This window comes from Gymnodraco acuticeps, unplaced genomic scaffold (genome assembly GCF_902827175.1).
Source record: "Gymnodraco acuticeps unplaced genomic scaffold, fGymAcu1.1, whole genome shotgun sequence".
Taxonomy (NCBI): Eukaryota; Metazoa; Chordata; class Actinopteri; order Perciformes; family Bathydraconidae; genus Gymnodraco; species Gymnodraco acuticeps.
This window is the reverse complement of record NW_022992250.1, coordinates 4,876,241-4,888,692: the sequence shown is the minus strand read 5'-3', so window position 1 is coordinate 4,888,692 and position 12,452 is coordinate 4,876,241. Positions and strand designations below refer to the sequence as shown.

At 41.9% G+C, this 12,452-nt stretch overlaps 1 protein-coding gene across 2 annotated transcripts in view; it reads left to right on the top strand.

Annotated features, from left to right (window-relative positions):
* Nucleotides 1–663: 663 nt before the first annotated feature.
* Nucleotides 664–12,452, top strand: part of nsg2 (neuronal vesicle trafficking associated 2) — a 56,891-nt gene continuing 45,102 nt past the window's right edge. Inside the window, exons 1-2 of one of the 2 annotated variants that reach the window (XM_034206736.1) lie at nucleotides 664–950; nucleotides 1,287–1,462. In XM_034206736.1, coding sequence (XP_034062627.1) covers nucleotides 1,334–1,462 — 129 coding nt within the window. In that variant the 5' untranslated portion in view covers nucleotides 664–950; nucleotides 1,287–1,333. Of the gene's footprint in view, nucleotides 959–1,286; nucleotides 1,463–12,452 lie in introns of both variants that reach the window. The other variant, XM_034206735.1, reaches the window with a different exon arrangement.

The window sequence follows — 12,452 nt, the reverse complement described above, 5'->3', positions numbered from 1 at the left end:
AAATATGACGCTATTTGTATCAAAACAAAACTTACCTTTTTATATATCGTCTTTTTCCACTTCGATCAACTTCGTTTCCTCCGGCTTCAATTTGCAGCTCTCTTGTTCGTTCCCTCTATGTCTGGTCAGACATCAATCTGTTCCACGTAGCGCGCCCCCTAGAGGCCTGGAACACTTCCGGAATGTTTTTTTTGTATGTGTTTTGGGATTTGTGTGTGCTTTGGACTTTGCATATCGTTTTGGTATTTGCAGCGTTTTTTTGTTGCGTTTGTTTTCGGGGTTTGTTTGTTTTTTATTTCAGGATTTGCAGCTGTTTCCTGCTAATGTATTTGTTTTTGGCCGTTGTTCTGCGTTTGCACCTGCCGGCCACCGTAACATTTAGAATGACTAACCTTATTGTGTGAAAACAAAACATAATTTATGAATGTTTTTTTGAGGGAGTTAGCTGCTCTTTTAGATCAAATTACAAGCTGGGCTACGTGCAAAATCAAACCGGTCTAATCAATGTATAAACAATATACAACAAAATAACATTTCCAACGGATCTTATCGTCAAGAAAAATCCCCTTTATCGAAATATTTAAGTGTTATGCAAATATAAATCCACTTTCTCAGCTCTGGCGATAAACCCTGAGATGCAGCATTCATTTGACTTCCACTTTATCAAACAAACGAGACCCCTGACAGGGTGAAAGATCCCCCTAGTGGCAGCTCCGGCGCTGGGTGCAGCAGCTCGGTGAAGAGGAGGCTGAGTTTGGATTAGGGGGTTGGGCTGCCTGCTGCTCGGAAACCTGCCGCCAGACATCCAGTCTCTCATCCGGCGGCGCAGCGTTGTTTTCCCGCAGCAGCAGAGACACCGCAGCGCAGCCTCCAGATTCACCTGCTCCTCTTCCTCCCTCCGCCTCTGTCCAGACACTGCCGCAGCACCGAGGAGACGCACGGACAAGGACGATCAGCTGTGAGTAATGCTTTTTTGGGGTGTACAGTTTTGTTGTGTTTTCGTGTTGGGGTAAGGAAAATGTGCTATAGGTGGTGGTTTCTTTCCCTTATGGGTCATGGTAAAAATAGTCCGTTTTCATTGCAAACAAAACATGCCCTTTATTGTGGTGTTTTGCTGCTCTCATCATTGATCGTATTTCGATTCATCTCAACTCACTTGACCACATTAACTTATTTGTACTGTGTAATTTAAGGTATTAGCGTCTTCTCCATCATATAGCCTGTTTCTGCCATTGACCTGAGAGGATGTGAGGTAAAACCATCCTTTCTCACCACCTCTTATTCAGGAGCTGTCTTCAGGGAAATAAAGGGAATATACTAAGGGCAGTGAAAGATGGTGAAACTGGGGAGTAATCTTCAAGACAAAGGGGCCAAACCTGTGAGCGTGGAGGACGGCTTCCAAAATGTGCCCCTCATCACTCCTCTGGATGTGGGCAGCCTCCAGAGCCAAGCACCTGACAAGGTGAGAGACACCAGCCCAACTGTGTGTGTGTGTGTGTGTGTGTGTGTGTGTGTGTGTGTGTGTGTGTGTGTGTGTGTGTGTGGTGGGGGGGGAAATAGAGAGTTTTTCTGTTTGTTTTTGCATCTGAATTTCTAAATGTTTCTTTTAACTCAATGCTGGTGACCTACACTGTCCTTAAATCCTCTTAGCTTAATACTCCCACCTGCAAACACACATATACATACACACACACACACGCACACACACACACTTTCATTCATTCCTAAATTCATTCATCTCAGCCGTCCCAGCAGTGTCCTTTGTTTTCCAGCTGAGATTAGGAGACAGATTCAGTGCCAGACAGACTGTCATTTATCATCTCGACATCCCAGAGTAACTGCACCGCAGCTTCGTAATCCAGTTACCATGGTGGCAGTGCAACGCGGAGAGCCTGATTGGTGTTTCTACGGGTCAGGACAGAGAGCTGCACTGATTATGCACATTATGAAAATGAATGGTATTAGACATCAGCAGAGGTCTTATGAGAGGTTTATTATGCATCCATTGTGTGACAGTGTCTGGATCCGTTACGGTTTTATTTGTGATTTTATTTCACAGCTGTATGAATCCATCTCTCTAAACCGCCAATCAATTACTTATTGTAGAGCTTCAATGTGAAATTACACAATTTATCATATTATCATTGCAACAGTCAACGCACCTTATTAGGTATCAGAAGGATTATTGACATACACCATTATTCAAATCAATACAGAGCTTCGGACTGGGGTATGATAGGCCAATCAATTCCGTTTTAAACAGTAATTAGCTACTTGATTTACTTCCACTTGGTTAGCCCTTTGATTTCTCGATATGAGCCACTTCTTCTTTTTGTACTTTGTGGTACATGCATTGTCTTTCCATGATGGCTCCTCCTCTCCCCTGCCTCTTTATTGGGTTTCCATTCATATCATTACGTGGCCATCTTCCTGATGTAACCCTGGATCTGTGATGTTTCATCCTGGGTAGTGTCCCTGATGTTCATTAGTCCCTTACCACCCTCCTTAGTGTATAAGCTCAGGGTGCTGGACTTGGGGTGAAACCCAACCCTCCATTTTAGGAGCTTTCTTGTATTTTTTACATTTATATACAGAAATTATCCTAATCCCCAAAAAAATGGTACAGCTTGAACCTTAATTGTGTATTCTTCTGAGGCAGGGACAATCTCTTTCCATTTCATAGACATGTTAATTGACTTGTCATTCACTGCATTCCCTTAAACACATACACACATTCATTCACTCACACACATTCACACACACACACACACACACACACACACACACACACACACACACACACACACACACAACACACACACACACACACACACACACACACACACACACACACACACATATATGCACACACACACATACACGCTTGCCTTCTTCTTTGTGCACACTACATTCATGTGACATGTGACTGTGTGAGTGACAAGTTGTTTCTGTCAGCAGCCAGCAGTCTGCGACATGACATCCACAGAGCTGTCAGACACTTTGCACTGATTAAATCAGCCTCACTAGACTTGCAAACATGCGCACACACACATTTTTATGTTACTGTACGTGTGACTGAATGTATTTGAGTGATTTCCTGAACAGGTAGAGACATAGAGTTAATAAGCTGGGTGGAGGATCAGCTCCTGGGATATACCAGCGAGTTATTGCCAGTGACATATGAAAGGGAAAGAGGTCAGGGAAGAAAGCTGGTTGTTTTGCTGACGATCAGTGAACTGTTACATCCCTCAGAGACGCAGACACAAAGACTACTGTTGCTTGTTGCTCCTCGATACACGTCGCTGACAGAAAATGAACTAAGAAATTGTCAGTTCAGCTGCTCCTAGTTTAAGTTGCCAACTATTACAGATATCAAGCAAAATAAATGTTCGTTCCTTTTTATAAAACATTATGAAAGGGCAGATGGTTCCATCCATGTTTACACGACATGCTGTTGCAGAAGTAAGGGTCAATTTGCTGTTAAATATTTCTCTCCAGCTGTAAGTGTAATAATTTGTCTTCTTGACAAGGGATGCATGAACGCTGCAGAGGCCAAAAGAATATATAATGGCAACTGTAATTAAACCTCAGAGTGTGGGAGGTGTTGATGATGGCTATCACAGTTCATTTAATTAGTATTCGGCTCTCTGTACTTTGTCACTGTGTATGTGTATGAGCACACTCTTCTTAAAATACAACATAGCAGTGTTTCTGATGCCTGTTTTCAGTATTACTTGCAGGGTTAAATCCTTAAACTTGTATAACTGCTTTTGAATGTATCCAACAGCGCATTCTTGGATGTTTTTGAAAATGCCTAAACTGTGCTTCTTTTCATGGTCTCCCTTTTCAAACACTGCTGGTTATCTGTCCAAAGCGTAGGGGGACAAGACACATCAGCCAGAGCAAAAATATAACTGCAGATTTGCTGGTTCCCAGGAAAGAACCACTTGCCTTTTTCAAGTGAAATAGATGCTATGCTGTGAAAGTGCACCAACATAGTCTAGGTCTGGTTCAGACGGCTAAACAATGAGCTTTGCACTCTAAAGCTCCATAAAGCTGAGGGAAGATTTTTGTTTGTTTGATAATTATCTGTATGTTCAACATTACGAGCAACTCCTTTAACACAGTGTTTATTTTAATACAATATTGATTATAGCCGCTTTAAGGACAATGGCAGCGCTGTAGGCTTTCTGTGCATTTCTATCTCTAAACCTAAAAATATGGTGCACCAGTAATGTCTTTGAAATCTCTTTAATCTCACTGAATTTAAGGTTGTTGTTTTTGCCAACCACCCAGCCCAGAAGGAGTTCATTGTTAATCAGCTTTTATCAGCCTTTCAGAATCTGATCTGTGGCCAGTTTTATTCCCGCTGTCCTTAAAAGCTAAAGCGAGATTTATTGGGTCATGTGACCTAACAAGAACCCCAGATCAGCAGCTTTATAAATACGACCCCAGCTGTTTTCACCCTGATCCTGCCTGATGACTGCATGACCTTTCAGACTAGGGTACTAGCGGATATTTGCAGGGGCGGGGGAGGGGGGGGGCGCAGTCACAGCAAAGTTCACACACGTATGGACACTAGGGATGTGCATCTCCATCACTGAGGCCGATGCGATGCGCATCTCGATACGTTGCCACGATACGATACATTAACGATACATTTGAAACACCAGGCGATGCGATACGATTCACCCCTGTTGCGATACAGTTAGATACGATTTGATTCAACATTATGTGATTTGGTGCGATACGATGCGATTCAACACGATGCAAAAATAATGATACTTCAATATGGTACGACAGAGGATTTTTGTTTTATTCCTTATATGCAGCAAATCATACATTAACAAAAAAGTGCTTTACATATTTGGTACTGCACATCCCATCATGCCGTTTATTTTTTTACCTTTAAAAGCTCTCCAGAGTACAATTCTATAACACCTCACAGTCCACATCCAACAATGTAAGGATGCATTGCTCACATTAACAATGTGAAAATAACAGCTACCATAGTGCAATGCCCATACAGCTGCCATCCTGATGTGCTTAACACTCATTCATAGGCTAACTCACCAGTGAGCAGAAAGCAGTGGGTTCTATATGAACAATAAAGAACACAAATAACCTTTCACAAACAGGTATTGCTTACAGTAAGGAAGACATTTACATTATTATTGGCCGTCACAGGCTGCTGTAAACTAAACACCACTCTCTCTGACAGAACACCTCACTGAGTGATTTAACTCATATGTCTAACTTTCAGGTTTCTCTTTTCAGCCGCAGACCCCATGTCGCCTCTTTATGTGCGTCGCTAAGTTCCTCGTACTACTTGTGTACTTTAAAGCGGCTCGGCATCGTTAACAATTTGCGAGCGATTTTTCAAGTTGACCGTCTGTAGTATATAGTGCCGCACACATATACCATCAGGACGTTACTGATGGGGTGCGGCTGCGGAGTGATACTGTGTGTATGCAAGCCCGCATCTAGGACGGATCTATGTATCATGGCTGTAGACCTGTTAAGTAATAAAGATACCTCATACAAAGGTCTACGGATACCTTATTACTCTCCATGACCTGCGGTCAACTATATAGCATAAAGGACTATTACACCGTCTTTCTTGAACAATCCGAAGTGTTGCCAAACGTTTGATTTGTAGGTATTTTTCGGTGCGCTGTGTTTCTCTTTCTCCTCAACTTCCGTGTGTGTTGATAACTGAGACTCTCGGCCTCCGTAGTGGCAAAGCAAATATCAAAGATCGTCTCTGCTGAGCGTTGACAGGATGAGGGGATTTTATATGAATGAATCGGTTTTTTACCGATGCAAAGACGCTACGCAATCGATGCATCGCGAGTTCAACCCGGTTCAACCCAAACTGTAGCCGATGTGCACTCTTTCAACCGGTGCACTCGCATCTTGAACGTTTATGCCGGTGCACCGATGCGAATCGGTGAATCTTAACATCTCTAATGGACACACACATCCAGACATAACAATGCTGCTGTGGCCCTGCAGAGACTGAGGCATTAGGGAGGCATTCGATTTGATTCAATCTGAACAGAGACCTCTCACAGCCATCGCTGGGTCACCAATATCTTGATTGGATTGCTTGTTTGAAAAGGAAAAAACAACCAGAGGCGGGGAAAGAGACTCACACACTGAAAAACATCTTTCCTTTCAGTATGTTGTTCCTCTGAGAACAAAGCTCAGGTATCTGCTTCAAAGCCAGTGGCGAGCTGTGACTTTTATACCTAGGCCCTCTGACCCCCACCCTTTCCCTCGAGTTATTACGTCACAGCGTATACTTCAGCGGAATATCAAAACAACGGCCCGGGGTGCAAAACGCATCAATGAAAGCGACCCTCTACCACACAAAACAACACCATGTAAATAACCCTATTTGTGTTCTTAGAAATTGAAAAGGATATTGCATTGTGTTTGTTACTTTCGTTGCAGTTGTATGTCTTAAGTGTAATTTGGCATGCTTTTATTTTGAAGGCGAGTTAACGCTGTTGATAGGAAGTTGTTGTTGCTATGGAAACAAGAAAAGTTTCACAGCGGGCGGAACCTATGGAGTCAGATTTGGGTCAATATTCTAGCGGGTAAAACAAGCTACTCACGAGCGGAAAATGTGCTTTTACACGCGTATAAAATGACCCTCGCGCGCAGATTAAACCCCCGCGAGCGGCTCTGCGCCCGCGAGCCACTGGACTTTGATTGACAGCTGCCAGGAAACCCGGGGTTGCCAGGTTTGATAAATGCCTGAACTACCAAGAGCCGAGCAGTGACGGCAGCAAAATCTAGGTGCTATACAGCAGACAGTAGCTAGCAGTTTTCGACGGACACAGCCCACTGAAAAATATATTGTTTTATATCAAATTAATGTATATTACATTACATTACATTGCATTTAGCTGATGCTTGTATCCAAAGCGACTTACAATAAGTACATTCGACCAGGAAGACACAACCTTGAAGAAAACAGAATCATATATTAGGGCTGTCAAACGATTACAATTTTTAATCAGATTAATCACAGCTTAAAAATTAATTAATCATGATTAATCACCATTCGAACTATGTCCAAAATATGCCATTTATTTATGTATATTGTTGTGGGAATGGAAAGATAAATGAAAGAAGGCGGATATATCCATTTAACATACAGTATCTATGTTTATTATAACATTTTTCTGCGTGTCAAAAATGAAAGACAACCCACACACCTATCAATCATCAAACCGTGGGGTCTTAATTCATTACAGTGTTGATTTCTATCAACGGGGAAGTACTTCAGGAAAGTCGACAGAGGGGGGGGGGGGGGGGGCGGCGGCTAGTGGAGTACTTCGTGACCACAGAGTGTGAACGTTGTGATCAGCTGTTTTAGCGCAGTTCTCCAGTGAAGGGGGGGTGAGTCTCCCTCCGCAGCCGGTTGGCGTAGTTTTGGCACAATTCCGTTGTACAGACCGACGTTAACAGCAGCCCTGTCTGGCACACGGAGACCGACTCTGTCGTCCGGTGATCTAACCGCCTTCTGGAAAAGCTTCACAAGTACGTCGGTACGCAAATGCGCTTTGTGACACAAGTGACGGTACGCATTTCAGAGAGATTACGCACATAACCTGCGTACCAGTTATGTGCACCCCTGTACTACAGCACAAGTATTCTCCGTCGGGACTTCCTGCAACAAAACCACGCCGTTATCAAAGATGTTCTATTGAGAAGACATCACTACGTGACAAAAGTTTTCAAAACCGTGGCTCCTGAAATCAATCTTACTAACTGCTGTCTGTGCAATTTACTCCGCGCGAGTTGGCAGACTTTATTTTGCTTACTTTAACATCATTTTTCATGGTGGGGCTAAGCCATTTCTGGTGTAGCCTACCCCAGCCATACCCTGGCGCTGCCACTGGTGGCATGTATGGGGCAGGCCATTCTGCACATGCGTTAAATGCGTTAAATATTTTAACGCAATTAATTCAAAAAATTAATTACCGCCGTTAACGCGATAATTTTGACAGCACTAATATATATATATATATATATATTAGCTGTACACTTTACGAATATAATAGTTTTTTATGGACAACTTTACCATTCAATCTCGTCCAACTGATTTTGCTGCCGTCACTGCTCGGCTCTTGGCAGTTCAGGCATTTATCAAACCTGACAACCCCGGGTTTCCTGGCAGCTGTCAATCAAAGTCCAGTGGCTCCGCCCCAAAGTGCCAGAAACTTTTCACGCGTGCGTAGACAGACTCCGCGAGGCTGACACTCCCGCGAGCAAGCAAGAGGGCTGTCTCTCTCGCGAGCGAGCGCAGAGCCGCTCGCGGGGGTTTAATCTGCGCGCGAGGGTCATTTTATGCGCGTGTAAAAGCACATTTTCCGCTCGTGAGTAGCTTGTTTTACGCGCGAGAATATTGACCCAAATCTGACTCCATAGAACTTGTCATAAAGTCCGCGATAATAACACCCACCCATTTAGAGGGAAGATATGATTGGTCAATTGTACTGTCATTTGACATTACTCTCTCGTTCAGTTACTATAGCTGGCCCTCTGTGACAGTAGCGTGGCGTGGGGGAAAATGTAGGGGAAGCCCATTTTTTGGGTCGGGGGGTGGTCAATAACGTAACCAGATGAGTGATTACAGCGCCCGGTATCATTTGACACACATTTGTATCACACAGATGCAGGACTTGCACACGCCTGTTATCTAACCGACAGGTCCGCACGCACTCTCCAGCTGAAACTCCTTATTAATTTAAGCATTTTACTTATTAATGTATGCAGACAATCACACAATCTATGTGATTTTTGGATTTACCGTGCCTCTCAATTGCCCGTGACAGGTTGGCAAGGTCGATGAATCCTGAAGTTGCCCAAGGATTGTTCAGGGAGCACGAATCCTTGTCAAAAAGAAGACATGGCCAGCAAATTAGACGCTGAAGTTTAGCGCTTCCAGTTAGCCACTCCGTGCGGACATAATTGTCCTCATTGAACGTCCGATTCTCTCCCTTTTTCCTCTGCGTACACACAGCTCGAGTGCGGGCATTTGCCTGTCATCTGATTTAATTTGTAGTTGCTGCTGTAGCGGAAGTTTAGTAAAGTTATGTTTGATTAAGTACGCCAAATCTCCACCCTCCATAATGCTTCATTTGCTTGATAATTTCTAACGGCGGTGATGACAGTTACAGTATTAAAACTGATGTTGATGTGATTTGATTGGATGGCAGTGTCCAATCAAATCGCCAGCCGCCAGCCGCCTCTGAAGGGAAGCAAGAGGCGGCTAGCTTCCCTTGGCATGGCCCTGACCAATCACAGGTTGGCAGGGGCATCACGTGGGCCTCATCTGATTGGTCAATCCCTCCATTTTTTTTCACCAAGGGAAGCTAGATTCGGCTGGCCTCCTCTCGCAACAGTGAGTGCAATCTACTGTTTCACCATAACATCTAGAGGGGCGCTGTTTGTTTCACTCTTTGTAAAATACTCAATGAGAATGGGGGAGAGCCGGGCCGGCAGCAACACACAGCAAAGGAGAATTATCGAAACAAAACAAAGTGTTTGTATTTATTTATTTAAATTATAACTACAATCCGAAAAAACAGGGGAAGCCTGGCTTCCCTTGGCCTCCGGGAGAAAACGCCACTGCTCTGTGAATTCATAGCTGGACCGCCTGGACGTCCAACAGCTCCTCTCTTATCACGCAGAGACGAGCTTCTTTCATTTAACCCTTCACATTCCAACAGAAACTGAATAGGCAGATTCGAAGGATTTATTTCTTTGGAAATGTTATTTGAAATACAATTAAATCAAGTTATTTTGGTAAAACTAATGAAAAATATAACTAAAAAAATATATTAAATATATATATATATTTTTTAATGTTTTTAAATATTATTTTGTAGAATATCTTAGGCCCTCACAGAGGGCCTAGAGGGCCCTGACAGCTCGCCACTGTTCAAAGCATATGACAGACTTTATAACCATTCTCTTTTCTTGTCCAAAATGTCCCCTTTACATAACATCCTCCTCTCCTTACTTATTTTGGAGGAGCTTTTAAGTCTCATTTATTCTGTGCGACTGTGTTTATCTAAGCTTCATGAATTAGAGAGGAATACCTTAGAGCAGGAATACCCAGCAATAGGTCAGTAATACATTGCTTTTTTATGTGCTGTTGTGACGTGAAGCCTTGTTACTAGCATCCAAGTTTATTTCAACAATTATCACAAATTATACAAAGCCTATTTTGAAATGTATCTTGCTGGCTGTGCACAGGCTGTAGCTGTGAAGGTAATAACATGTATAATTACTCAACAACAAAAGCCAGTTACTGTAGCTTCAGCTTTTAGATGCATACAAGTTTGGATTGTAACCATTACCTCCATTACACTATATAATATACCCTATAGCTCTGATTAAACCCAAATGAAATCATCAGCTGCCAATTAATTGGTCTAGGAAATGTCTGGAAAAAGTTGAAACTATACAACAAAATATCCTAGACCGAAGATGAAAGCTTAAATTCCCTGCATATATGTGGAAAGCAATGCTTGTAGTTACAAACCCACAGAAAATGATATCTGCAATTATCTCAGCAGTTCTCCTTAGCTCTACTGAGCCTTTTAGCATCTGCCAGCTAATTGCTCCGTTCTGTATCCTATAATGCGTTTGCTATCATTTTTAAGGATGTCAAATTTGTCTTAAATGCTTGTTTGTGATGTCCCTGAGTGGTAAGAAACACTTATTTCAGCCTTAAAAAAGGATATAGCATGTTGACAGAGTGTATCAGGTATGATTAACTCAATGTTATTGGGAAAAGAGGAAATTACATCCTCTGAAATTGTTTTTGTAAATAAAGGTGTTTGGAAAAACTTAACAATGTAAGAACATAATTCCAAAGTGTGCATATCTTATTTCAGAATCACTTTTGTGACTGTAGGGGTGTCTTATTTCAATCCAAACTCTAAAAGAGGAGTTGATTAAACATGTCTCACCTTTGGTTATATTATCACTTACCCTTATCCTGTCAGAGCTAATGGTTTACCCCAAGAAGGGTAACTCCCTCCTGCTTTCTGTATGAATGTCATTCACTGTTTTATTCACAAAGATAAACCAAACACCTTAAAGACAATGTCTGCAGCCTTTAACATCAACACTTTGCCATCTCTTCCGCAGCTTAGTCCTTGGGGAATATCAAATAAAGCGGCAATCATAGCGATAACAAATCTGAAGAATAACATACTTGGGAAGACAGGGAGAAAAGATAGGTTTCGACCAGCTCTACCAGAGGGAATATAAATCTAAAAAACTTATGATTGGAGAGAGAAAGAGAGAGCTGGCTAAGTTTAAAAAGTTAAAACTGCCTTTTCTGAAATCTTTCGTGTATTCATGTCTTATTTACTCTCCCGATTATTCACTCAGATAGGAAAAAAGGAAAACTTGAAAAGCCCTGAAGTGCTTTTTTAAATAAACATTTAATTCTGTTGGCTTGAGAAACATCCTGTGTGGCACAAGTTATTTCAACAAACAGACATGAATTAGAAATCTTACAGCCTTCAGATCTAAAAGTGACTTCATGTCTGTCACGGAGATATAACAATGTCACAGTGAATCTAGACATTTAATATACATGACTAATTGAATATCTGTAAATAGATTTTCAAAGAATCTCAAAGCAGAGGCTGTGCTTCTCTACTGTGCTGGATTCATTTACCTTCCTGTGTCAGGGCTATCAACATAATTCAAATGCACAGTGAGTCTAGAGGTTTGATACATAATGGGGAGGCTTTTAGGCTTCCTCTAAAGAACAAAAGAAAGTGTAAGAAGGATAAAAGTTGAGATGAAAGTCAGGTGATGGTAATACAGACTGCAGGTTAATTTTGTTGTATCAATCAGGTAGCAGAAAATGACTAACTGGTTTATATCAGCAATTCAATGTAGTTATATCGGAACAAATAGTGAACAAGGGGTTGAAACTTAGGCATTTTAAGGAGAAGGAGAAATAAATGATACTCTTAGTACAGGGGAACCAAACTGTTAGGGTAAAATGTTGTAAACAACCCTGACATTCATTATTATGTTGTATTTCAAAGCCCCTTTGGGAAAATCACTTTGCCAACAGGGACACGCACAGACACTTTGGTAGAGCAATTCATTTTAGGCTAACAAGGTTGAAGGAAATGGGTACAATTCTTAGAATAATGAGGTACTTGTTTATGGAGAGCAGCTAGTTGTTATCACCTCTGCATCGGCAATTAGACTTCCAGCAGGTACAGTTCTTTATAGTGAGGGATCAAACACAATAAAAGAAAATGCCTTTGCTCTTTGCTCATGACAGATATTAAATAAGCTCGCCCTAACACAAAAGTGCTATGAATACATAATTATTATAGCAAGGGGATCACTAAATATGGTTCCTCGAGAATCTCATGGGAATGCCTGTACAACATTTC